Source organism: Gopherus evgoodei, chromosome 10 (assembly GCF_007399415.2).
Source record: "Gopherus evgoodei ecotype Sinaloan lineage chromosome 10, rGopEvg1_v1.p, whole genome shotgun sequence".
Lineage (NCBI taxonomy): Eukaryota > Metazoa > Chordata > Testudines > Testudinidae > Gopherus > Gopherus evgoodei.
Genome location: NC_044331.1, coordinates 82,912,023 through 82,938,969, shown reverse-complemented (window position 1 = coordinate 82,938,969; position 26,947 = coordinate 82,912,023). Strand labels below are relative to the sequence as shown.

At 55.4% G+C, this 26,947-nt stretch overlaps 2 protein-coding genes across 9 annotated transcripts in view; one reads left to right on the top strand and one right to left on the bottom strand.

The window, feature by feature from the left end:
- CASKIN1 (CASK interacting protein 1) overlaps nt 1–7,706 on the top strand; it is a 189,650-nt gene extending 181,944 nt beyond the window's left edge. For 2 of the 3 annotated variants that reach the window (XM_030578352.1, XM_030578351.1), the window contains exons 20-21: nt 298–691; nt 2,485–7,706. In XM_030578352.1, coding sequence (XP_030434212.1) covers nt 298–691; nt 2,485–2,581 — 491 coding nt within the window. In that variant the 3' untranslated portion in view covers nt 2,582–7,706. The remainder of the gene's footprint in view (nt 1–297; nt 692–2,484) is intronic. The other variant, XM_030578353.1, reaches the window with a different exon arrangement.
- Nucleotides 7,707–12,033: 4,327 nt separating this feature from the next.
- Nucleotides 12,034–26,947, bottom strand: part of TRAF7 (TNF receptor associated factor 7) — a 43,019-nt gene continuing 28,105 nt past the window's right edge. For all 6 annotated transcript variants that reach the window (XM_030577417.1, XM_030577416.1, XM_030577413.1 and 3 more), the window contains 15 exons: nt 26,739–26,772; nt 24,907–25,090; nt 24,015–24,149; nt 22,794–23,011; nt 22,087–22,160; nt 20,724–20,772; nt 20,342–20,469; nt 18,597–18,679; nt 17,659–17,698; nt 16,873–16,989; nt 15,605–15,727; nt 14,681–14,800; nt 14,183–14,314; nt 13,258–13,377; nt 12,034–12,872 (listed from right to left, as the gene is read on the bottom strand). In XM_030577417.1, coding sequence (XP_030433277.1) covers nt 12,858–12,872; nt 13,258–13,377; nt 14,183–14,314; nt 14,681–14,800; nt 15,605–15,727; nt 16,873–16,989; nt 17,659–17,698; nt 18,597–18,679; nt 20,342–20,469; nt 20,724–20,772; nt 22,087–22,160; nt 22,794–23,011; nt 24,015–24,149; nt 24,907–25,090; nt 26,739–26,772 — 1,572 coding nt within the window. In that variant the 3' untranslated portion in view covers nt 12,034–12,857. The remainder of the gene's footprint in view (nt 12,873–13,257; nt 13,378–14,182; nt 14,315–14,680; nt 14,801–15,604; nt 15,728–16,872; nt 16,990–17,658; nt 17,699–18,596; nt 18,680–20,341; nt 20,470–20,723; nt 20,773–22,086; nt 22,161–22,793; nt 23,012–24,014; nt 24,150–24,906; nt 25,091–26,738; nt 26,773–26,947) is intronic.

Here is a 26,947-nt window from a genome sequence, read left to right as displayed (position 1 = left end):
GGGAGGGCTGGCCTTGAGGTGGGGACCAGGACTCCTGGGTTCTATTCCCGGCTCTGCTGCTGACTGTGGGGAAGCCTCCCGAAGGCCTGATGCTGGCTCCAATTAGTGTGCCCCCTCCAGAGGAAAGGGGTGACTGCCCTCATCTAGGCCCTCTCACTCAGAACGGGAGACCCCCCCCAATCCCAGCCCCTCTCACCCAGGGCAGGGGCGACCCTCCCCTCCCCAGATCCCAGCCTCCCCATGTTAACAGCAATGGCTTTGACCCTCACAGCCCCTCTCCTCTCTTCTCTCCTGCAGAGGTGAAGCGAGTCCATGGCACCCCACCTCCGGTGTCGCCCAAGCCCCCACCACCCCCGACGGCACCCAAGCCCCCCAAGCCCCACGCTGCCATTCAGTCAGTGAGCGCGGGCTCCACGCCCACCCCATCCCCTGCCAAGCAGCTCACCACCACGATCAAGCCTTCAAGCACACCGCCTTCGCTCTGCTCGAGCCCCGCCAAGCCCTTGTCACCCGGCGGGCAGCCCCAGCAGGTGCCCGTCAAGCCGCCGCGCTCCTCCATTGCCGGGCCCTCGATGGAGAGTGCCAGCCCCGAGATGGCACACCAGAAGCTGGAGGAGACCAGCGCCTCGCTGGCAGCTGCCCTGCAGGCCGTGGAGGAGAAGATCAAGCAGGAGGACGGGCAGGCAGCAGAGTAAGGATCCCGCTCCCTCATGCGCATGCGCATGGGGCTGTGCCTTGGTTGTGAGGGGCACCGACCTTTGGGACTCACTGCTGCTGGACAGTGTCCGGGTTGAGAGTCCAGCAGGGCAATTAGGAAAGAGTCCGTGGGTGCAAGGGCTGTTGCTCCTCATGCTTCAGGGATACGGTACTCCCTGTCGGTGTCAGGCGGGAGCTGTTTGCTTAGCCAGGCTAGCTCCATTGGAAAAAGTCCCTTCTCACCTAGTGTAGACAAGGCTCAGCTGTCCCCATTCCTGTGGGTCTCCTGGTGAGTCTGGTCTCCACTGTGTCAGTCTTTCTAAGTTCCTCAGGGCAGGGGCTCCCTTCTACAGAGCCCAGTGTGACGGCACTTAACTGCAGACAACCTTAATTCAGGTACCGCCAGTGCTTAGCTTTGCAGCCCTTCACGTGCTTGTAAAGGAGGGGTTTTAGGTATTTCCCTAGGTTTTTTAAACGGTCTTGACCTTCCATGTGGGTTGTCAGCAGGGCTCAGCCATGTAAGCTAACAAATAAGTGGTAGCAGTAGAAGGCTGTTATCTTCTACGTGGCCCTGCTCCCAGAGGGGATGGGGATGCGCACTCGGCCAGTGGGTTTCACAGCTGATTGCTAGGCCGCGAAGGAATGGTGAATGCAGGGCATGTGCACCTAGGGAAGTGATAAGGTGGGGTGTGAATTCAGAGCCTTGCAGTTATAACTCCCTGTATGGACGCTCTTACTCTGGTGCAAGAGGCCCTACTTCCAGTTTAGCTTATGCTCGGGAAATGATTTAAACTAAGCTGAGAAAACTTACTCTTAGGATCGGCCAAGCAGTGTCACTGGGGGTGGGGGGTGGAAAAATCCAAGTCCCTATGAAGGCTGCACTAGGTCGACCTAGCTCCAGCCTCTCGGGGAGGCGGACACTCCCATCGATGGCAGCGGTGCAGCTGTAGAGTTTCTAGTGTCGACAAGCCCCTGTACTGGAACAGGGTTAGGGTTAGCCCAGGAGAACTGTCGGGGTTTAGCTGTACCAGTGGAGTTATACTGGTATCACTGAAAAAGCTCCCATGCTGACAAGCCTGCAGGACTCCTGGGGTTGGTTCCGGGTTCTTTAGGGACATATGCGCTAATAGATACAGACTCCTGCCTCCTGCCCCCCCTCCCCAGGTTACCCCCCTTTCAGCTTTTGAAGGACAATGCTTCTACGGGCTGCTCCATGGCCCCCTCCTCGTGGAGCTGGCTGAGACCCCCAATTACCCCACAGCTAGGAGGGGAGACAAGAGCCCAGCTCCCTTGCGGCTCCAGCTCCTTGTTTCCCCCAGGAAGGAGGCTCAGTTCTGAGGGGAATCCAAGGGGAGCTGGAAGAGGGACACAGGTGTGTGGGGGGCATGGGGCAGTATTGGGGGGGTTCTTGGGGAGATCCAGACTTGAGGGGGCCCTTATGGAGGAGAGTTCGAGTGGGACACAGGCTTGAGGGGCACCCTGGGCAGGACGAGGAGTATTTGGGGAGGGGTGTTTGAGGAGTAGAACTGTACAGATGGGGGGACAGGTGGGAAGTTACCTTGCCATGGGCTGGGGGGGTGGAAGGGCTTGCTGGGCTCTGAGGGCCTGGGTCCTCTCCCTGCAGTTTGGGTGGAAAGTTACCCCACTGCTCAGTGTGACACCCCTCCTGCCTCCATGTGCCCTCTGGGCGAGACCCACATCAGCCACGAGGCGGGGAGCGGTCCTGTGGGGTGCAGCCCACCCCCACGCCCCTCTGCCGATGCTAACGGACGCTCTCTGCACCCGCAGCTCTGCCACAGAGGCGAAGAGCACAGTCAGCATCCTGGACGACATCGGCAGCATGTTCGACGACCTGGCCGACCAGCTGGACGCCATGCTGGAATGAGGCCCGAGGAGAACCCCAGCTAACCTCAGGATTTACCGTGGGTACAAGGGCACAATGATCCCAGCCCCCTCCCTGCCCCTTGTACAGCCTGTCCGCCCTCGGCGACTAGCCCATCCTTCGGGTTTGCACAAAGAAGAAAAGATTACCTCAGGATTGTGCTCACACAGACCGCGGCCTGCGGCGCTTGGGGCAGGCTTTTGGCGGGAGTGGGTTTGCAGAAGCAAAAAAACAAAAAGCCCTGTTATGGTTTTTTCCCTATCTAAATAGCAAGCGACCGTGGGATAAGGGTGCCCGTAATGCCATCGAACCCCAACTGCCAGGCCAAGAACACAGTGGGGTGGGGCTCGTCCCCTGACTCGCCTCTCCAGGCCAAACCCGAGCTCCAGCGAGAACGGTTCTGTTCCGGTTGTGCCGTCTAGCTGAACTTCCACCTTTTTAGTTTGAACTGATCGTCCTCTCTCTCTCACCGGACTCCCAGATGTGACAACTCTGTGTGTAGCCAAACGTGGCCCGAATCAGTATTGATCCATCGGCTTTCCTCTCCGTTCGGTTTGGGTTAGACTCTTGTTCTGGTGACGCCGTGTTGCTATCGTGTCTCGACCGAGCACTGCCATTATCCCGTGTGCCGCCGTCTGCGTTCCCATGCCCCTGTCTGCTGATGTTGGGAGATGCTAGGAGTGGTGGGCCGGGGCCGCCCGCTGTGGGTGCCAGGATGGGGGCTTGCCCGCTGGCGTTCGGTTAGCTGCATGCTTTGTTTTATTCGGAAGGTGTTTGTTTGTTTGTTCTTTCCTGGTGCTGAGAAGCTGTGACCGTGAGACGTTGTTCTGGTGACAAGTCCGGTTTGACCAATTAGCTCTTTCATTTTTAAAAATGATTATTTTTTCTGTGTTCTGGTTATTTTGGGGGCCGTCTTGCTGGGGAAGCAGCGCTCTGCGCTGGCACCGTGAGAAAGCTTTGTAGGTTTGCATGCTTGAGACAGTGTTATGACAAGAAAAGAAAAATATAGAAAAGACCCCCCACCCACGTACCAATCCCTCCTGGGGCGGCTCCTGGCGGCTCCCAAGGAGGTGGTTCCCGGGTGGCTTTCACTGCACAGAAAAGGCTGTTGGAAATCTGAGCACAGCCCCATCACCTGCCCCGTTCTCCACTCACAACCGCTTGGCTTCCAAAGATTTTGTCCTTGACTTGGACTATTCAGCCTTTAATGCCCATCCTCATCCAGCTCCTCTGCTGGAGCGACAGCCAGTCGCAGCTTGGCCGCAGGGGCCTGGCTGTGCTTGGTGGACGCCTGTGGCAGCAGGCTGGGGGCCCCGGAGGGAGGCCTCCATTGAAAGGGATGCTTGTGTGCATTCGGCCCCAATGGTGGGGTGTCCCTGGAGCAGAGGGGCAAGTGGGGATCTGGGGCTCACCCTTTGGGGATGGTGTGAGCTGGGCTGTGGAGGGGGTGAGCAGTGGTAGGCCTGGAAAGCTGTGCTGGGGGCGGGGCAAAGAATCCTCCTGCAGATGCTGCTTGAGGGCAGGGGCTCTGATGGCAGGAGCCTAGGGGGTGGTCAGTGCTCTGAGGGCCGTGGGCGCCAGCCTGTGGGTATTCAGAGCCAGGGATGGGGCTGCAGCACCCCTCATACAAGCACAATACAGGAGTCCCTAGTGATGGATTCCCAAGTGGCCGGTCAGGCCTCACTGCTCCAGTGCGGCTGCTCCTTCCCCCCACCAGCCCAGAGGGCAGGGCTGGGGCAGTGCTAATGCCCCTGGAGCAGAGGGAGCTCAGGGAACAAATCCCTTTCCTTGTCCCAGTCAGCCCTGCATGGGGGGCCAGCAGCATTTCCTGGGACTGCTCTGTTACGTCCCCCACCCTGCGCCCCAGCCCTGCCTGCCCTCCGGGAGACCAGCTTGTGTCAGACGTGACCTTGGAGAGCCGCAGTAGCTAACATGTGCATAACCCCGTAGCACGCAGCCTGGGCAGGTTAGCCTCACGGCTAAGCCCTGCTGGAACGACAGGTGTGGCCGACAGTTCCTCCCTGGGCCACTTACTGACAGAGCAGGTGCCGCACCCTGCTGGTTAATCCCACTGCTCCGGGCGGTGTTCTGAACACCCCGCCGTCCGTGGGGAGCCCAGCCCTGGGTGGGAGCCGCTCTCCCTAGAAATGTGCTGCCAGTTTCCAGTCCAGGCCCATGAGCTCCTGCTAGTCCAGTGTCCCTCCTCAGCGAGGGGCCAGTTCCAGATGCAGCAGAGACGGGTGGATGTAAGAATGCCGCAGTGGCAGATGTAGTATAATTCCCCTCCGCTTTCATTAGGCCTCCTCCTGGTCTCTTAGGGCTTGTCTGCAGGGCACTGCCGGGAATTATAGAGCTGAAAGGAAGGGGCAGCAGGTTTAAAACAAACAGAAGGAAGGACTTCTTCACACAACACACCGTTAACCTGTGGAACTCATTGCCAGAGGATGTGGTGAAGCCAAAGTACACTGGCTTCCAAAAAAAATTAGATCAGTTCATGGAGGATTGGTCCTTTGATGGCTGGACAGCAGGGAGTGGATCACTCAATAATTGCCCTGTTCTCTTCATTCCCTCTGAACCATCTGGTGCCAGCCACTGCCAGAAGACAGGACACTGGGGCTGGATGGACCATTGGTCTGAGCCAGCGTGGCCGTTAGGTTACAATGCACTGTGTATCTTTTAGCTCATGCCAGCCGATCTACAGGGGGCAGTTAGAGTGCTCAACCATTCCCACCCCTCTGGCTTGCACCGCAGGGCCATGGAGACAAGCCCTACCCATGAGCATTTGGCTACAGCCCTGGCGCGGGAGATTTAATGTCCCTGCCCATGCGTGTGTCGCCGTTAGTTACGCTAAATCCGGTTCTGCTGGATTCCCTCTAGAAATGTCTAGTCCCTTTTCAAGTCTCCAAGGGGCAGGTGAGCCATGCGCTGCGATGCTGGCCCAAGGGACTGGGGGTGGGGGGGCATGTCTGGGAAATCCCAAACTATTCATCGGTTTCTAAAGTCTCAATGTCCTGCCCCATGTCTAGAACCTGGCTCCCTCCTCCCTGTCCCTTGCTGTGTCTGAACAAGCAGGGGTGACACCCGGCCCAGAACTAACAGCCGTGGAACTGTTCACTGATGTGGAAGCATCAATGCCTCGGGTTGGCCAGCAGGACCGAGGCCGAGCGGCTCATGTGTTGTCAGGGTTTGCTTCCAAATTCTTAACAGACCAGCATTTCCCATCTCCCAAGGGCTCCAGTTCTGAGGCCTCCCATCCTGCAGCCTGTGCCCAGGTAGGTAGCTGTTACTCGCAGGCCTGGGCCCATGGATGTCAGCGTTGCCATGTGTGAGTGAGGGGGCTGGGATTGGCTTCCCTGCTTCTTGCAAATGCCAGTGATTTTCCCCCGTCACATCCTGGTATGTCTGCTCCTTTGTCAAACCAATGTCCTTGGGGATCCAAAATTGGGCTAGAAGCATTCAGACCAGCCTGTGGGTTCAGCTCCTTCACTTCTGGCTTGAGCCGCCTGCTCCAAGAAGGTTGTTAGCTCGCTCTGTAGCTCCGTAGCTTTATTACATGTGCTGAGCTCATTGCAGAGGAAAGAGGGCCTTAGCCGAAGCAAGCAGAGCAGTGGTGCACATGGCTGAGCGAGGCCTGTATTTAGGACAATGCCCTGCTGCAGTGAAGTGTTGTGAACACTTCCTAGTTGGGGAACAAAAACTCTTTCTGTGGAGGGTGATAAGGGATGAAGAATAATAAGCTATATAAAGAAGTATTAATTTATTGGGAAAAAAAGATTTAAGACAGATATTTTCCCCCAGAAATTAAAAAAAAAGAATAAACTTTAACAAATATATATTTAAAATATTAAAAATAGTATCACTTATATAATAAAAGTTTTTAAAAAATCAAGAGAACTGGATTTTAGCTTGAGAAAATCTATTAGATTACAATAAACTATGTCTTTGTGGCAAGATCATATTAAGAGTAGCACAAGCATAAGATACCTTTTATCTCGTTAGAAGGTCTGTGCAAACAGCTTTCGGTTTGTTTTTCTGTTGGAATTCAGTGTTCTTCCTTTATTTGTACACAGTTTAAGAAACTCAAAGGATGTGCCTTGTTTCATGAAGGTTTTTGTTAACTATGATCTGGAGGTTGTTTTATTTTTCTTAGGTGTCTTCAGGATTTTTTCTTTTTTGTGTGTGAGTGTGTGTGTGTGTGTGTGTGCGTGCGTATTCTCGAGAATACACAGTTGTATATTCATGTATAAACAGGATTTGGAGTCTGGTTTATCGCTTGAATTCTGCTGAATACATTTTGCTTGTGGTTTCAAAACAATGTGTTGATGTAATTTTTTTTCTGAGAAGTGCAAACTGCTCTCTCTCTCTCTCTCCCCCATTGTGTTTGCTGATCCAGATGTGTTTGGCACAACTTTGAAATTTCTTTTAAAAAAAAGCCTAGAACTATCTGTTGTAAAGAAAAAAAATGTATCTTAAAAAAAAAATCCATAAAGTTCTACATGATGGATATATACATATATATATATATATTTTTTATGATTAAGTTATGGACTCTGTATTGTATTCCCATTCTGTCAAAGCTATGCATCTTGGTGCTTTTCCCTGCTCTTCTGTGCTTCGGTTCCACCTATATTATTATGACTATTCTGAATATTAAATGGCTCGTTATGCTTTGAAGACGTTTGCTCCTATAAAAAGTCTGGCAACAAATACTTAAAGGAAAAACAAAACAAAAATCCTTTATCAACCTTAATTGTAAAAGAGACAAATGTTATTTTTAGTGTTGGGAATTAACTCCAACCAAAAAAATTCCATGGTACAAACCATTCCTAAAGCACCAGGTTGTACAGTGTGTGTATATGTCCTTCTGGTCCCCTGCGATGGACTGACTCATACTGTAATTTTTTGTCAGGCATGTGGCAGTGGTATGCTTGACTGACTGCATTTACTGCCATCGGCTCTCAATAAATGTCTGAAAACTCAAGGTGGGTGCCCCTCTTGTTTCGCTAGGCCTGGCTGCTGTCACTAATGGGGGTGTGTGGCCAGACAGGTCCTGGGTGTTCTGCTACAACCCTGGCAGAAGTGACTGGCGTGGAGGAGCAGGTGTTCCTAACCCTCCCAGGAGCATAGGGGTGACCAAGTAGCATGGAAAACTGGGGCAGCCACCTGTGGACATGGGGACTGACACGGTCACTGCGCTGTGGGACAATTAAACCAAACCCTCCCTGCTTGCTTCACAGCTGCTGAGCCTGCCAGGGTGTGAAATCCCCAGCCCGGCTGCTGCCTGGCTCAGGTCGAGCACCTGCAATGCTGACACCTTTTGCAAATTGGCAGATTGGGATGGAACTGGAACTGCCCTAAGCAGAACAACCAGAGCTGGTCCTGTAGCTCAGGGGCTTGGGCAGAGTGCCTGGCCCCTGGCTGTACTGTGTTCACCAGGGGCGTGCCCACAGCTCGAGGCGTTGGCCTGGCCCAGACGAGGTAAATGGCTTTGGCACCAGGTGAAGGAGCTGGGGCTGAGGTCACACCCTTTCCTGTGGCTCTGGCTCCAGCAAGACACTTGAAGGCTTTTGATGCTAAACTTGACCCTGTTACTCCTAAAAAAAACTCTCCCTGATTGAAAGCGTGGGTGAGGAAACGGCTCAAGAGACAGGCTGGTGTCAGCCAGCTCAAACTCCTTGTTACCGGAGAGAGCAAAGCAAGCAAAGCTCCTAGTATTCGCTTCTTAAGGATGCCCGTGTTATAGCAGCAGCTGTGCCCCCCCGCCCCCATTTGATTCAGGTGCTGGATGAAAGGCTTAGCAAGAATGTGAAATCCCTCCGGAGCGGAGAGGTTCAGATTCCCTGGCCGTGGGGCTGTCTCAGGGTTTAGCCAACCTGCTCTCGTCCGGTATGAGCAGGAGCTAACGCCCACGTCATCACTGCATGCTGCAGGCAGTCTGGGCGGGCAATGGGGCTGCGCTATGGACGGAATCAGGGGCTATCAAATGTGTAACTCCAGCCTGTGCATGGCCAAGAGCCCAGCCTGCAGTGCCAGGGGCCAGGGCCACCTGGTGCTTGGGCCCAGGCAGCAGACCCCTTCCCACTGCTCAGCAGCCGCTGCAGCCCCATGCCTGAGCTGGGCTCAGAGGAGGGGCCCCAGGACAGCTGGAGCAGGGGACGGGCTTCTTCTGGGCCCTGCACTCACACTGGGCACTTAGGGGGAGGCAGAAAGAGGGAACTGCCGGAGGCAGCGTAAAGCGAGGGGTGGGAGGGTGTCCTGAAGTGTGTGAGAAGGGAAAGGGGACTTGCACCCAGAACCAATGCAGAGGTAGTGGTGGTGCTGTCCTCCTTGGGCACTAAGGCAACACCCATGGCCTGGCGGGGCAGGGCCCCTACCACTAGCCACAACACGCAGTAGAGTGTGTGTGTGGGTGGGGGGGAGGTGATGTCTGCAGCTAGGCTTGTCCCTGCCATGCTTTAGGGTTGCCAGGGATCAGGTTTTTGACTGGAACACCTGGTCAGAAAGGACCCTCGTGGCTCTGGTCAGCACCAGGGACCAGGCCACTACAAGTCTGGTGGGTGGTGCAGTGGGATGAAGGCAGGCTTCCTGCCTGGCTCTGGGGAAGACAGGAAGTGGCCAGCATGTCTGTAGGTGGAGGTGGGGGGGCGGGTGCTCGGTGCACTGTCCCTGCCCCAAGTGCAGGCTCTGCACTCCCATTGGCTGAGTCCCAGCTAATGGGATCTGTGGGGGGGTGGTGATTGCAGGGTGCACCACGTGGATCCCCCGGGATGTGCTGCAGCCTAGGAGCCGGACGTGCCGGCTGCTGCCTGCCTTCGCGGGAGCTGCCTGAGATAAGTGCCACTTGGCGCCCCAACCCCTCAGGTACCTCTGCCCCAGCCACATCCCACCCTCTGAGCCCATCAGTCCTGGACCCCACCCTCCTGACCCAGCCCAGTGAAAGGGAGCGAGGGTGGGGGAGAGCGAGCACAGCAAGGAGAGGGAACTGGAGTGACCGGGGGACGGGGGCGGGGGCTTAGAGGTGGGACTAGGGTGTGCAGTCTTCTGCTATTAGAAAATTGGCAACCCAAGCAAGCTTAGGTAAGGGGCCTATTGGGTTTTGGGTTGGCTAGCGCCCAGTCCCAAAGGGCAAGGGGCAATGAGCCCTCAGGTCCCCTGTGATGGACAGGCCACCCCGAGCCAATGAGGCGCAGCCAACATGCCAGATCAGCCTGACTGACAAAACAGTCAGGGAGTCAGGTGGTCCCAGCTGAGCTGGGGCTGCCTGGGCAGGAGTGGGGCAGAGCTAAGAGGAGAGCCGGGGGGCTTGAGCTGAGCTGGAGGCGGAGCAGCAGGGCGGGGCTGAGCGAGGGGGACCCTGGGCAGCGGGCCCAGGGCAGGGAGACACCCCCAGCCAAGAGGCCCTGCTGGTGAGACTTGGAGCCAGCCTGCAGGATTGCCAGCCCCATGGCGCAGCGGGGCTAAAGCAGGCTCCCTGCCTGCCCTGGCCCCGTGCCACTCCCGGCAGCAGCTGGCACCAGGTCCCTGCGGCCCCTGGCGAGGTGGGGGCGTGCAGAGCTCTATATGCTGCCCTCACCTCCAGCCACCGCTCCCCCACAGCTCCCATTGGCCAGACACCCCTTGCCCTGAACCCCCTAGTCCCCTGTTGCACCCCAACCCCCCTGCTCTGAGCCCTCGACCTCAGGCAGGCCTCTGGGTAAAGGGAGTGGGCGTGAGGGCTCAGATCCTTTCGCTAGCCCACGTCACCAGGGTACTGTCTAAGCCAGGAAAGTTCCCCCCGTAGTGGGCCCATTCCCCCACTTTCACTTAGCTTAGACAGTGAGCAAAGGTGGTGGCAGCGTTTAAGCATAGTGGGAGAAACCTTTTGGTTGACTAAAGGCAGCCCAAGGGGTTGAGTCCTGGCCCTCTGAGCCCTGTCCAGCTGGATAATGGGGCGGCCACACCCAGCAGCCACTTAATCTGGGTATGTTCAGTGGGAGATTTAAACCAGAATTAATGTGCCGGTTCCTCCACGCGCCCTGTGCGGCTGTGGCATTGGGCTCTGCTCTTCGGAGCCAGCAGGTGTGTGAATGGCTCTCTAGGTGCATGTTGCTGTCCGCGTAGGTTATGAATGAAAGATGGAGGCTGAGCGGCTTTCGAACAGTGGGGTTAGCACCCCCCAACCTCTGGAGGAGCCCAGACTGCGAGGCACCCGTTCTGTGTAACTGCCCTGCGGGTGCCCTTACCCAGGGTTAGGGCAAGGCCTGCTGGCAAGGGTGGCAGGTAGCCAGCAGCACAAGCTCAGCCAGGCACCCTCCATGTCTGGCAGGGGCAGGGGATAAGCCAGCAGACCGAGAAGCTCTCTCACTGTGTCATCTCAGGTGCTGCTCAGCTACCAGGGGTCAGCGCCTCCCCCTGCAGCTTTTGGCCTGCCCTCCTCCCCACCGCCCCCTCCCCCATGGGTATAACCTGCCCCTGCTGAACCAGTGTGCTTGGAGCCCTGCTCCTTCAAGCCTCGTTCTGGGGCCACAGACACTGGAGGCCCCAGGAGAAGCTGCAGTGCTAGTCCCATATGAACCCCCCCGCCTTGCTTCCCAACACCCCAAGGCCTCTCTTCCTCAGCCCCCACTCAGTGCTGTTGCTCTGCAAGGCCGGGGGTGCAGCTCTAGCCCTGGTAGGAGACAGTTTTCCAGGGCTTTTGCCCTCAGCTAAGAGGCTCTAACACCTTTGGGCCACAAGCAGCTCAAAGCCCCGTTGATAGTGGCCCTGGCCAGGCCCTCACAGCCGTGACGCAGACCTAGCCCTAAGCCCAGCGCTCTGCTTTGATAGCGCCGGACTGATACCAAGTGAAGGGAACGGGGGGAGACAGGGATTCGCTTGGCCTGCAAGTGAGCCAGCTCCTGCCAGTTACGTCATTCCTGCTGCCAGGAGCCGATCTGCACCTTGGCTCAGACACCCCGATTCTCCTCCACTGCGGGGTCCGGAGCCGCTGCAGCAGTTATTGAGCGAGCGTCCGGAGAGGAAAGCACCTATGCCAATGGGAGAACTCACTGCACGCCCACGAGTGCCACAGCCTTCCCTTCTCCCGGCTCGTCTTACCCTAGGTCTGCACTGCAAGGAAAGTCCCATGGCTGGCCTCTGCCAGCTGGCTCACACCGTGGGGCTGGGTCATGGCTGTGTAGACTTTGGGGCTCAGGCTGCAGCCCGAGCTCTGGGACCCTCGCCTGGGAGCCAGCAAAGCCCAGCAGTCCACACAGCAATGAACCAACCCTTGGCTGACTGGGGCTCCCGGGGCTCAGGCCAGCTGCGGGTGTCTAGACATACCCCTCGTGGCCTCCCACACCTGCTGGGCCTGACACAGGGACAAGCTCCCCTGCCCAGGTGTGCAGGGTTGGGAAGTGCGTGCCTGTGGAAGGCCAGGTGGGTGGCAGCTGGCCCTCCCCCAGCACCCCCCCCCCCAAGTAACTCACACGTGCCTGGAACAGCTCTTTCCACTTTTATTGTCAATGAAGAAATAATCCAATTATATTACAATCTTAAAAACCGTAGAAAATGTGAGTTAAAATGCAACAGAGGCTTTTTCTCTTTAATGTAGAGACTGTAATTACAGGGGGGGTGAACCAATCACTTGTGTTACTTGATCAGAGAACTAGCTTGTGGTGTAAAAATCGTACCTGGCTACACAAGGAAGATTCCTCTTGAAAGGCCAAACAACAGCTCGCTGTCGTCTGGGCAGTCACATTAAATACAAGAGCGACAGAGAGGGGCCCGTGCGAACCCGAGTGGAGGACAAAGCTGAAGCTCAATTCTCCTGTTTGCAGTGACCTCGCTCCTGGTTCTTCGCTTCCTCGAGAGGCTCCGCTGCGACCACCTGAGTTGTGCTGTCCCATTGCCGCCTGGCGTCCACACCAGCTGTGCCGTGCTTGGCCCGACCAGCCCAGCCAGCAGGTGTCCCGTTTGGAGCGCCGAGCCTTTGGGCCAGGCTCTGCTGTGGTGACACTACAGTAACAAGCCCCTGCCTGGTGCTGTGTGCAGCACGGAGAACAGCACTGATCTACCAGCCCTCGCAGCGGGCCAGGTCTCCCACATAGTTCCTGGGACATGGCTGACTTCTGGGGCGTCCCTGGGCGACGGCAGGTTGGAGGGTCTAGCGATGCTGAGGGCGTAGCTGCTGTGGCTGATGGAAGGCAGCAGGTGATGGTGCTGAGCAGCTATTTCAGAGCGGTGTCAGTCATCCAACAGGCCGGCAGAGGAGAAGGAGATTCTGGTAGCTCGGGGTGCAGGACTGGTGGAGCTGCTGCCGTTAGCACGTCCAGACCTGTGGAGGCAGGGAGGGACGGACGACCAGGATCCAGGTCAGTCAAGGGAACACAGCTGGTTCTTTCCTCACCCTTCTCAAAGCTGAGCCCATAGTGATCCCTGCTGGCCAGCCAGGGCTCGCTGTGCTCCTCGACCCACGGCTGCTGCTCTAGTGACCCAGGAGAAAAGGGGAGCTCTTGGCCTGCCCAGGAACCCCAGCCCTGAAGCCACAGCCCCCCAAAGAGTGGACACATCATGGGCAACAGCTGCTGGCCCAAGCTGCAGCCCCCCCCAGGAGTGGGCTCACAAGGCTAATCTCAGCTGGTGCTTCTGCCCCCTCCTGCCAGGCCAAGCTGCTGGGCTCTGGGTTCTCTCTGCGGGGGGAAAGCCCAGGGGCGACCGACCTTAACAGTGCTGTCCACAGCGCCGGAGAAGAGGCGGCCCCTGGAGACTGCGAGCGCCGTCACGCTGCCCTGGTGCCGCAGCAGCGTCTGAGTGCAGATCATGTTGTCCATGCTCCACACCTGGAAGCACATCAGGGGTGTGTGAATGCGAAGCTGGTGACCACAAGGCCTGTCTGCTCAGGCACCAAGGGGGCTCAGAGGAGAGGGCTCTGGGCACGAAGGGAAGGAAACAACCTGGGAGTGCGAACAAAGACCAAAGAATTCTCCACCCCCAGCCTAGAGGCCTCCCTTGCCCTTCGGGGACCATGGTACTCTCCTGGGGACCCGGGTTAGTTACAGGAGCCAGGCCCGGGGTGCTGAACTGAGAGTCTCTCTGTGTCACCACGACCCAGCTGTCAGGATATGGGCATGGTCCCAGCACCACCACATCTGCCTGCCTCTCACTCCTTCAGTTCAGCGGCACAGTGCCCCACAGGCGGGTACTAGCTAGACCCAGCTCTCCCCTCCCAGGCCAGCGCCAGACTGGTCCGTAGCGAACAGGTTCTGGGAAGGCTCTGCACTGTGGCATCACGAGTCACCGGGAACAGCAGCTCTGCACCTTGCATCGGTGGCTCTCCAAACACGTCACACAGGGCCGCACCTAGCCCCGTTTTACAGCTAAAGGGACTGTGCAACACAGAGGGGGAGTGCACAAGGAATCGGGACTTGGCCCAGGACCCTTCACTCCCAGTCCCCTGCAGCAGCCAGTGGTCCCCTCCTTACCTGACACTGAGAAGCTAAAAGCAATGGAGAGCCGTTTGCCCCACGGGCTGCAGGTGGGGAGGGAAGGGTGCGAGGTCTACGTGGGGACTAGCCTCCCAACGCTGCTTCTCCCTCAGCCTCGGGAGCCTCTCCTCTAGCTAGGCCAGCCCATGGCAGCACGTACCCTGAGAGAGCGATCGTACGACGCACTGAAGACTTTGGTTTGATCCGGTGTGGAGATGACAGCCAGGGCGTACACCGTCCCCACGTGCCCGGTCAGCGTGCGCACCTGCTCCTTCGACTCGATATCCCAGACCTGAACGAGGAGAACAGGAGAGAGACGGCTCAGAGTGACTGAGCCAACATACAAGGGTGTGGAGCAGAGCGGGACCAGAGAGGGTAACAGCACCCTCTGACTGCCTGGCACCCCCAGCACAGAGAGGGTGGGTCTCAGGCCAGCCCCTAGAGAATGGGAAAGCACACTGCCTGGATAGCCTCAATGGAGTCCATCTCTTATCCCCAGGGGTGCCCCGGCAGCCCACTGGGCAGGAGGGAGGTGGGCCGTTTGGCACAGCAGATGCTGGGGATATTCCGGCATGGCTAGCCATGCTGTGCCCCTGTTCTGCAGGGAGGGAGTGGCAGGGCTGCGCCTCTGGCCCTGTCACGGACTCCGTGTTCTTACATGGATGAGGTTCTCGTAGGTGCCACACACAATGTGATGGTTGGTCACGGCGATGGAGTACACGCTGCCCCCTGACGTCTGCAGCACATGGACACACTCCAGGTTCCGGATGTCCCAGATCTGAAACAGCCCCCATCCAAGTCAGCGTCGCCCTGGTGCAGCAGCCCAGGTTCAAGAGGAATGAGTGAGCCCCCGAACAATACACTGGATTCCTCTCAGTGCGTAGCCGGTGGTGCCTTTCCAGACCGGCTGGAGGGCCTGTTGGGGCCAGTGGCTCTGTCCCAGGCAGGGCCAATGGGCCGGCAACAGGTGGAAAGGCTCTTGACCAAGTTCCTATCGGGGGATGAGCTGCACCACTCCCATAGCCAGTGTCTGACGGGGAGCAAAATACAGAACTGGGCCCAGCAGAACCAGGCCCGAGCCTGGTCCTGTCCCAGGAAGGGAAGGGGAGGGGAGGTGGCCCCAATGTCACAGGAGGGGAGAGCGTGCTATAGCAGAGCCAGGCAGGAGCAGGGGGTGCCGGGCACAATGTACCCCAACTTTCCACCACAGTCCAGACACCAGCTGCTAAGTTAACCAGCAGGGACTGGGCCAACAAAGACAAGACTCTTACAGGAACCAAATGCAGATTGATGGTGATTCTGCAGCCCAGACACTGCCCCTCTTCTCTTAGCAGCAGCAGGGTCAGTGCCGGAGAACGGACGACAAGGTCCCAGCAGCTGGACCTGTCAAACTCTGATATTACTGCAAAGATGGGAACCTACCAGCCACAGTCGTCTGAGTAAACTCCAGTGTGTCAGGGACACAACAGCTGTGAAAGCACCGCTGCAGAGTGCTCCTGGCCGCCTTTGGTTTTGCACAGATAGGAAGTTAGTGCTGGAGGTTGGAAGGTGCTTTATTCACACACGTCATCAGTGTACTTACCTTGATTGTTTGGTAAGACCCACTGTAGAGATAGTTTTGAGAAGCCACAAGTGCTCGCACCCAGTGATTGAGACCTGTCAGTTCCTTTTTCAGCTTGAGTTCGGTGCCCACGATGTCCCAGACCTGTGGCAGGCACACACACACAGGGATCAGAAAGGGACATGACGCGTCAGCTTGTACGCTGCTAAGCAGGGCCACTGTGGTCAGAAAGACCAGTCCAAATGGCCACGACTAACTCTGCAGGGCTGCTTCCTGCACAACATCCACCTCTGTGCAGAGACACAACACAAGGTCCCCAGTGAGGGTGGAAGCGGGGCCTCGATCCCATACCGGCCCTTGCATGTGGGGGGAGAAGTGAGAGCGGCGGTGTCAGGCCCTGGGATGATCCGCTGGAGCTGCTGATCTACAGATACACTACAGCCCGTCACTAATGTGAGCCACGTGCCTGCAAGTTTAAACAGAAGCAACTGCAGTTGAGAATGTTTTCTGCCTGGGACTCGCACGCCCTGTGCTAGGGGGCTGCAATACAACATACATACAGCGTCCCCAGAACCCTCGACTGAGCAATCCAGCAGCAGCTGCGGAGCCAGGGAGCAACGCAGGGGCACAGCACTGAGGCATGCGTGTCAGAAGGACAGGACCCTGGAGCAGCTTCAGAAGCAGGTGTTAGATCTCTGCTCCACTCACGGGGCATACAGGGAGCCAGGTTTATCTTTTAAATGTATGTTTACTAAAAACTCAGGTTGTTTGAATTACAGCTCTCTGGTGCCTTCCAAGTCCCAAAACACTAGAGCCACGCGAGACCCCAACAGATGAGGAAATGGAGGCACGGCCAAGCTAAGCAGCTCACCCAAGATCACATGGTGACTTGCCAGCAGAGCTGGAAACAGAACCCAAGAGAGCTGGCCAAGATTTTCCAAATGACTTGCAATTGTGGGTGCCCAACCAGAGACACCTTGAATGGCCCCCAGTGGCCAGACTGTGTGGCACGCACCCTCTGGAAACCGGCCCCTTTGAAGGGCTCTCAGGTTGGAAACCCAAAACCAGAGGCACCTGAAATCACTGCTCCCTTGTGGCGATCTTGCAGCCTCGGCTGCAGGGAGCACTAGCCATCCCTCCTAGTGTCTGTCTCCCCCTAAGCTCACACTGCAACGCTAACCAGACCACATGCAGACATACCCACGCGGGCCCAAAAGAGCCTTTTCTTGCCAGCGAACTTCTCCCCAAATGGCCACCCAACCCCAACAGGTGCCTTCTCAGCCCTTTACCTTAATGGCTTTAAGGGAGCCACTGAACAGCATGTTGTGTGAGGAGACCAAAGTGCAAACAGGATTGTCATGCGCTCGGATCGTGTTCACCTTCTGCAAGGTTTGAATATCCCAGACCTCAAAAAGGAAGACAAAATCGGTTAGGGACTGGCCTGCTCTGGAAACCTCCTGCAGTCCCCCCCCTCGCCTATCTGCCCTGGAAATACCCCCAGCAGGAAAACACAGCAAGGGCAGCTGTGACATAGGATAGATGGCAGCTGTGGCCAGAGGATATAGCCCCTCTCTGATGGGCGGAGATTCAACTGGGGGGCTCCTGAGTGGGACTCTCGTCCCAGACACTAACACAGCCTCCTATTAATCAGCCAGAAGAGGGGGCGAGGATTCAGTGGCTGTGTGCCAGACTCCCAGCCCAGGCTGGCCACAGAAGCTGGAAGACAGGACAGAGTCTTCCCAGGATGTCACTGCTGGATTAGAACTTGTCATTTACTCCAAGCTACGTATGGGCAGCCCAGCGTCAGTTCAATGCCCTGACTTCCCACTCTGCACTGGGGTGTCTAGTCAAGTCTAGGACACTTGAAGGAGACAAATGCCCCCCTTTTATTACTATAAAACCCAAACAAACTCATCCCCGGGATGGGGAAACCACACGCAAGAGAGTCATTCGTTCTCTTGCGCTCTCCGGCCATTCCCAGCCAAGAGGACATTGGAGGTGCTGCTTTCACAAGCTCTTGTGCCCTGTAACATCCCATGTGTCGACTTATAACCAGGGCAACGCCGGATACTCACAATGATGGTGCAGTCAGCAGAGCCGCTGTACAGCTTGTTCCTGTAACATCAATGACAGGGTGTCAGCAAGGGAGAGCCGCTGTGGGATTCCAGCTCTCTGTCCCTGGGGCTCTGCTCACAGGACACAAGAACTGGAACAGGATTCTTGCACCTTTCAGATCGCCTTTGCCCTGCCCCTGCCTGCTCAGAGGAAAGGAGCCAGGGCGACACCCCCCATTCCCAAACAAAACACTCTGCTCATCATCTCCCAGATGCACAGGGCTGGCGCGGCTGTGGTGAGCGGGGGTGGGACCAAGGGGCTTTTCACTCTGATAACTTTGTCCATTTGTCCCTCTTGTTACCGAAATGTCAGGTCTACCTAGCTGAGAGCCAATAATAGCCTGACAGGGATAAGGAAAAATGCTTTATTTTGCAGAGAAAGGAGAGCCCTGTACTTTAGTACAAAGGCTTTATTTTATACAAATTTTACAAGCTTTTTATATATTTTTAGACAAAGACTTTTGCGTGTTAACATTTGATTTGTAGGTGTTAAATACCATAGTTTTGTTATTTGGTTAGGAAAAACTGGTTTGAAGCAAGTTTTTTTTGCTTTAAGGCAGAAGCAGAAAAGATAGTTTAAAAGTTTAGGGTACTGTGTTTGTGAGGCTTTTGCTTTTCCCTACTGGCTGCTTGTAAGCTGTTAAGGGGGGCCACCAGTAACTTTCACACTCTGGCTTATTAAACGGGGAGATGTGGGATTCTGGCTGCTCCAATCCACATGTACGTGTGTGTAGAAGCCTGGTGCTCGTGCGCATGCCAGAATTAGGAAGGAAATTAACATCTTAGTCCCTCTTCTAATAATTCACTAATTAGGAGAGGCCAGAGAACAGACCACAAGCCTCTCGTCGCAATTCCCCGTTTCCCCCACCAGTGGCACAAAAATCATCCGCTCCACTCACCCCTGAATGCAGAGAGCTAGGACAATCCCATCGTGGCCCTCCAAGGTCTTTTGGCACTTGTATGTGGTGCAGGTATCCCACACCTAACAGGAAAGACAAGTTAGCAGGAGATCACATGCCTGCACTAGAGAGCAGCTGGGGATCAGAGCAGGAAGTCAGCTGTGCCAGGAGAGCAGGGAAATCAGTCAGCTGTTTCCTGTGTCCTCTGTGCACCTCTTTTCCTGTCTGACCGGCAGAGATGAGCACATCTAGGAAAGGAAATTTCGCAAGCAGGGTCAGACTGAATTTCCAAGGGACACCAAACACTGAAATGCAGCCACAGCAGCTCCACAGCACTAGGGCAGACAACAAACTTTCCTAAAACCTGTAGTACGAAAATGCCAGGAAGTTTCAGCTGGGGGACCCTGATGGAATCAGGCAAACATATGGGCGGTGAGTGCTAGTCACCACAGTGCTAGCTTTTCCTGCTTCTTTTCTCACCACTCCCAGTGTTTGAGCATGAAGAATTTGTGTTCCCCATTATCATTCCTGCTGCATGGGGATTTCAGCTGCTGAGTATTATGTGCTCTTAGTACAAGTGACCTCAAAACCAACCATACAGCAACAGTTTTCCATACTGGGAGAGCAGGACATGGGTAGAGAGAAGAGGGAGGTTCCTGCTAACTAAGATTGGGCCTGCTTTTCTAACCTGGCCTCCTTGACTAGATACCCCACTATGCCTACATGTTGGTATTTGTGGCTCCAGCCACTGGAAACCAGGTCCTTCATCTCAGAATTCAAAGCATTGGGAGAAAAATGCAGACAAATGAAACCCAAAGAGTTATGCTTTGCCAGCCTCAGATCTTTAAGCACTTGCCACGTCCCATGCATTAAGACTGGCCAGAGGTAGTTAAGAATTACTCCCAGTGTATGGGTGGGTAAACAAGGCCCAGATGGATGATCAGGCCAATTGCCATTGGTGCTGAATATGCACAGCATTCCCTAGTGTCAGTAGGAGCAGAGAGGGCTCAGCTCCCCGGGGAGAAAATCCGATCAATCAGGCCTCAGGTGACTTGCCCCAGATCTGAGTGTCAGCAGCTCAAGCAGGATTGGAACCCAGAATTCCTGGCTCCCAGCCCTTGAATAAATAAACCAAAAAGAACCAAGATTAAACCATGACAGTCTCTGTTTATGTACGTGTCTATAGGCACCCTGTTTTCTAGTAAGCAGTGAAATTCACAATTCCCAGAGCTTTGCTGACATCCGTCCATCCGTGACACTGATCTGGCCAGGATAACATTGGAAACTGTTGTTTGGCTGGACTGTCAATTTGCTCTATTCAAACGCAGGACAAGGAAAAGCAAACAAACAATGTTTGTAAAATGGACACATTTCGTAGGGAAAATTTATTTTGTTTTCCAGCTTCTAAAAGGGCTTTAGCCACCATGGAAAATAAAGAATTAGCAGCTGAAACACTCTCGAAAGACTGAACTGGGACAAAGTGAAAACACAAACAGCAGGCATGAGATCAGGATCAGGGTTTCATGAAGAGCTCTGAAGACTGTATTTGTCCCTGAGATGAGACACGCAGGTCTGGCATCTTCATGCAGATAACTGAACAATGCTTCCGGCCAAGGTGGAGTTGAAGAGCCATTTCAGCTCAAACCTGGGGCTGAGCAGGTAAACTCGGACGTGGAGCTACACTCTGAGCCCAGCTGAGGGTGGATGGTCCTGTCTAACGTGCGCACATGCTGCGGGGCTCTTACCTTAATGGTTTTGTCTGAGGAGCCACTGAAAAGCAAGTCTCCTATGGAGTAAACACACAGACACCAGACAGGGCCCTGGTGCCCGACAAAGGTTCCCTTGCATTTGAAGATCTGCTGAGGATCGTACGCTGCGGAGTAAGGAGAGGCAGGAGGAGGTTAGGGGAACCATGACGCTAAGCCCTGCCAGCACAGAACCGGCCATGGAACTCGGAGGGGAGGGTTCTACTGACAAGAGCTGGTGTGTTACACTAGCCTGAAATGCATTATGGGAAATATGAGTCAGCTGATGCTTTGCTCCGAGAGGGATCTGCTGAGAAATCGTTAACAACAAGCCTAGCATTCTGGGGCAAGCTGAGGGAGAGAGCATCAAGCGTGTACTCACATCCTAAGATGCCCATGTTGAGGCGGGCGTTGATGTGGGACAGTTCATCCTGAAAAACAAACCAAGCGGGGTTAGAAGCAGAGCAACTGGAATCAATCCAGAGCCCCGGCACTGGCAGGCCCTCCGCCAGGCTTCCCACGGAGTCTGAGCCACTGCTTTAATACGCCCTACAAACACGGAACACTCCAGCCAGCATCCTCCGGACTGAGGACAGGAGCGCCTGGCAGTGCACACCCAGGGGGTTCGTTCTCTGGCCAGGGGAAAGTGGAGGTCTGGCAGCACCTTCCTTATAGCCACGCATGTTGTCTCTGCAGAGGTGAGCAGGCACCTGCTTTCACCTTCCTGTGGGTAGGGGGCTGAGCCCAGGTCTCCCTGGGATCAGGGTCTGGACGTGGACACTCGTACACCTTTCAAAATGTATGATCCTTCCTCTTCCTAAAACCGACATTGGGCAGGGCCAGGCAGTCATGAGGAGCTACTCATTCTGCAGTGCTTTCAACATCCACTTTGCCTGAAAATATTGCAGGTGTCACTCGACACAGTGCTCTGGGGCCCGGGCCTTGCCATCTCCAACGGAGCCGCTTTGCTGGCTGTATCTGTGTCAGTCAGGGCTAGCGCGCTCCGCATTCAGTCCTGAGCAGCATGCGCAGAGATGGGCTGTGTGCTGCTGGCGGGACGTGTCCCACCTGAACCCTGGCTGGAAGGTGATCTTATTAATGCCCTGAGAAGTGCCAGAAGGGGCTGCCACGTGTTAGTACTAGACAATTACTGTGGCTCTGCACAATTCCCTTGCCAATGGTAAGAGAGAACTGCGGTAAAGACCCAAAGAACCAGCCACCCTTGTGCAGGCTCTGGGCCGATCCCCTGGCTGCAACGAAAGGCACAGGAGTGCTAGAGTTCCAGGCAAAGCCCTGGCTATTTGCAACGAGTGTCCTGCTGGCAGCAGCCCAGGGCTCCTGCACCACAGCCTGACTCCAGCCTGCAGAGAGGCTGAGGCACCCTAAGGCCTCCAAACCAATCCCAAGGGCTTCTGCAGGCAGCCGGGCTGCCCATGGGGCCAGATTCCAGATGTGCTCTGAAGCCGTTTGCACCTTGTACACACCAGGATCCCTGCCTGGCTATGGCAAACACAAAACGGGGGGCCAACAGAGCCTGTGCGGAGGGAATTAGGTCTCGGCCATTTTGAACCAGGTCTCGGCCATTTTGAACCCGTAATCGGGGTCTCCCCAGCCCACGGGAAGAGCAGCTTCACAAGTACATGCTGTTAACCCTTTCGTCACCAGAAACCCCTGCTGATCAGAACCACTGATGAATACAATGGACAGGCTCTTCCCCAGCGCCCTGTATCATGCAAAGGACTCACATTTAGCATGGAGGCATCCCTGCGGAACTCCATCAGGTCCTCGCTCAGCTTGCTTTGGTTCTCATCCAGCACATCTAGGGCGAAAGAACGGCAGGTCCGTCAACCCCAGGAAACTCACTCGCTATCCCAGGGTATTTGCACAGATACGGGTGGTTTGTGTTACATTTGTCGTGACCCTGGAAATACCTGCAGTTACCTTACTGAAGGCTGGGGCTAAACTAACAGAAATATAAACACCCTGTTTAATCGGGCCCCAGGTGCAGGGTTCAGGTCCGACTCCTTAGTGTGTCTTTGGCTAACGTTCACTAACCAGCAAGAACATCACTTGTTGGGTCTGGGGTATCAAAAGCAAGGCCTGCAGATGTTTCTCTAGCAGAGCCTTTTCCTAACCCAAGGGAATCTCCCAGGCCTGGTTGTGCTGAGTAAAGAGAGAGAGAGAGAGCGTGTGTGCGCGCCTTTGGACTAATAAAGGAACACTTTGTGTGGAAGCTGAGTCATGGTAAACCTTAATGCAGACCCAAGAAATCCAGGTTGCTCTGAAGATCAGCTGAATTTTGTTCAGCCAAAGGGAATCCCTGACCCTCCCAAGGTTTGCCCACAGCTAGTTTTCACTATGGTGTGAATGGGAAGTTTAAACACTTGACAAACCTGATCACCTATCTGTAAAGCCCTGAAGGAGGAGCCATGCCCTTGGCCCAGAGACTCACCAAACTTGAGTTCCAGGTTCTTCTCCAACTGGTCAATCTTCTCTGAGAGCTTGCCCAGCATTGAGCGCAGGAAGGCAATTTCTTGGTCCTTCTGAGCCATTGCCACCTGCATCTCATGGAAGCGGTCGTCTGTCTGCTGCAGGAACTCCTTCAGCCCCTCAAACTTACACATCTCCAAGTGAGTCTCGTAGGTGTCTTGATTTCCTATGAAAGTACACCTGGAGGGAAGGGGGAGAGATGGAGGCTGGAGCCAGGCTCTGCCGGGAGGGCCTAGTGCTCACCGGCTCCTGCGCTGGGCATTTAGACAGATACAGGCTCTCACGCCCCACTCCCCTCTGGAGGGATCTCTATGGTGCTGCAGTGCCCAAAGGCTAATCATGGCTGCAGCCACGCATCCCCTGTAACCACAGGAGAAGGTGAGGCTGAGCAGCTGCACCTGGTCCTGCTGGGGAACTTGCCCAAGTAGGCTCTTCCGATTCCTCTCTCCAGGAAGTTCCAAGAACAAGCAGATCCCAGGCAGAATCCAAAGTATTATGTCAGTGCACATGCTCCGCGAAGGCCCTGTGCAGCTGCCGTTAAAGTCAAGGGGCAAGCTCCAGCTGGCACAGTGGGTGCTGGCTTGGGCCTCACGCATGCACCCAGGCTCCTGGCAAACTGCCGAGGCTGGTCTGTGCATTACAGCTGTTCTAGTAGAGCTGAGCTCTGCACTCATACATCAGAGGGAAGTCTCCTCACACAACAGCCACCTTCCAGCCTCCACCTCTGGCACTGGGTCCTAGCCATGCCAGTGCCCTCAGGCCTCGTGTCCTGCAGGCAGGGTGTTTCCCAGACCAGGAAACCTTCCTGTTCAGGGATTCCAGCACAGACAGCAGCGGCTTTCCTTATCCTTGTATCAGTTCTGCCCTGGACAGATTCTGCCACTCTCTCTAGCAGGCTCTCCCGTTGAAGTCTCCTCAGGACACTCCCGAAGGGCCAGCAGTGGTCACACCTGAGCAGCATAGGCCTAGCTCTCCTCAGGGGGAGCTCAATGTGCTCGCTTCTGCAGACCTTCTTGGCCCCGGAGAGTGACACCGAGCACCAGATTTGGTCTCAGGGCCCTGCCCAGCACAGCTCAAGAACCCGGTGTCTGAAAGACAGCCCAGAAATGGAGTCCAACCACCCCTAGCAGTGAAGGGTCCAGCCAGCTCTCCCGGTGTCAGTCCCTGGAGCCCCACTGCTTACCCGTATTTGGAATGAGGGCACTTGATGTGTTCGCACTCTTTGAGATGTGCCTCCAGGTTCATTTTCAAGAGAGGTGGGCAGCTGGGGTTATTGGGACAGCGAACTGGTCTGTAATCACAGCTGCTTTCGTGATCTCTGTGCATGCAGGGAAAGGCACAAAGGAGAGAAAGTCACCGACAGGCAGAGAGGATGGGAAACCACGTGGCGTGACAGGGCGTGGAACAAAGCCGCCCTTACGAGAACTCCAGCTAATCAAAACCTTCCCCCTCTCTTGTTCTGATGCTGGAAGCTATCTTTGAACAGCCATTTAACCAGATTTGCAGTAATGTTACGGCTGCAATTGCTGGAGGATACACAGGCCACATACATGGCCACACACTGGCCAACTTCTCCAATTGCATCAGTCCTTCCACAGACAGATGAAATGGCAGCTGATCAACAGCTGAGGACATGAAGCAAATGAAATGCTGCATGGGGCAGGGGGCAGATTAGGGAGGCAGGATGGGAATTCTTCAGCAGGGGATGGAGGCAGGAGAGTGGATTTAAGGCCTCATCTCTTGGAGAGCCTGTGGTCCTTGTCACAGGTGGCCAGAGCCTCAGTTTTAGATCTCAGCTGAAAGGCATCACATTCAACAGTACAACATCCCGGTGCAGGGATGTTTGGGGCGGTTCTGACCCTGCTACTGCAACACAGCGCCCCTAGCGCCTCACTAAGACAGGAGAGGGTGTCCCCTCCTGCACCCACCCAATTCCCAGCAGCACAGCGCTGGACAGAAGGACCACGGGAGCAGAACTGTTGCAAGGAGCCCTATAATGCTACAAATGCAGAGCAATAAACGGGCACTAGAGGCCCCGCCCTGGAGAGCTCATCTCCTGCTCACAAGGCACTTACTTCCGGGCGCTCAGTTTAATGGTAAAGGGGCATCCGTGGGGGTCCACCTCGAAGGCAGCGGCCTTGCTGCTGGTGGCGGGCTGGCAGCCATATTTACAGTGAATGAACAGCTCCCCTATCTGCTCGGCCACAGCAATATTGTTAACAACCACAGTCAGTTTGGCGTTGTCCACTGGGCACTTCTCTGAGAGAGAGGGAGGGGAGAGAGAGATGTGAGTTAAGACACTCCAAGTGCAGAGAGGGCAGCTGGGCCCCGGAGGGCCTGTTTTCAGTGGTGTTTGTGCAGGTTCTTTTCTCTAAGGCCTCATCTATGCTGGGAGTTAGCCCTGATTGCAGCCCTCAGAGCCAGCTCCTGGAACAGCTGCATCAGTGCAAGCCTGTAATGTACACAGGGGAAACCTCTCGTGCAGCCATTTGCACCAGAGCCGATTGCTTAAGTTGTCAAACAGGCGTCAGCTGCGCCACTGCCAGTCACGCAGCCTAGGGCATGGCTGGCTGTGATCACTGCTAACCTCGGGCACACGCAGGGCTCAAGGGAGAGATCTGCAAAGAGCCTCATGACTCCAGAGCACAAATCCCAGTTACTGGGGATGGGGTGGAGGTGGCTTTCCAAAGTCACTAAGCCAACAGAGCAGAGCCTTGAACCCGATTGCTTTGTGCTAGGCTTCTTTCCCACCTCAGCTCCAGCCACCTCTCTGCTGACTCAGCGGGCAGAGGTGGTCAGGGGAGGTTTCTTTTCTCTCTCTGTGTGCACAGAATATAAACATCTGCCCCCCAGCTCTGATGAAAAGGGAACAGATGCCTTTCCATACACTGCTCTGGTGCCTTTGTTTGATGGACAGTCCCCAGAGCAAAGAGCCAAATCACACCTAGGAAACCTCCTGCTGCAGTGCCCTGGGGTGGGAAGGAGCAAACGAGGACAATGGGGGGAGCCTTCTCACTAGAAAGCCAAACATCTGTAGGCAGAATGAGCTGCTGTTTACTCAACCCCTCGGGGAGCCTTCCCTGGAAGAGGGGGAAGGCCAGCAATCAGCATGGCTGGGCCTTGGGCTGGAACAGTGCCGTTCATGTTCATGTGCCAAGCAAAGAGAAAGATGGGTTTTAACAGCGTGGTGTGCAGGTGAGAGAGGTGCTGGCTACTCCATCTCAGAGAGAGCCTCTCCTGGCTTTCTGACCTGGAGTTCATTGAAGAAAAGAGGCGACGTGTTGCTGAACTTTTGGATTGGCTGTAAATCAGCGGCTAGAAGAGGTGGCATGAACAGGATGCCAGGAGGAAAGGAGACACAAGTTGGCTGCAGTAATACCTCTTATTGGACCAACTTCTGTTGGTGAGAGACAAGCTTTCGAGCCACAGAAGTTGGTCCAGTAAAAGACATGACCTTCCCCACCCTGCTTCTCTAATAGCCTGAGACCAACACGGCTACAACACTGCACACAACAATAGGAGGAAAGGAGGCATTTATGACACCTCTGTCAAAACTCATGTCACTTATCCCCAGCAGAGGGGCTGGGAGCACTAGTCTGGCACTGCTGGTGCTTGGGTCATTTACTGTCCTGCAGATTATCTGCTCAGTGGGGATGCCAAGGCAGCAGAGATCTGATCAAGAATGCTCACAGCTATGAGCCTTGATCTGAGGCACTACCAGAAGCCTGGGGCACAACAGGTCACATGGAGTGGGCCGGGGGGGGGGTCCATTCTAGACCCTAGTAGAATTTCAGACTGATACACTGCAGTTTCTCCAGGAGGGAGAGAGGAACAGATTGCCAGGCTGAACGGCCCAGAGACGCGGGAGGGAGTGGTGAGCATTGCACAAGGATGGTTCTGTACTTACCAGATGTTAAGGCACATCTTCTGCAAAACGTGTGCTGTGGAGGCAAAGAGGAATAGCACTGTCAGACTCCCCACGATCAGACAAATAATTCCAGGGTTGGGGGTCAGGCTGTCAGAGGCCAGAGCCCCGTGGATTGTGGGCCAGAGCAGATATGCTCCCTGTTCGGTACCGTAACATGCCCCTATGACCACTCAGACACATACCATGAG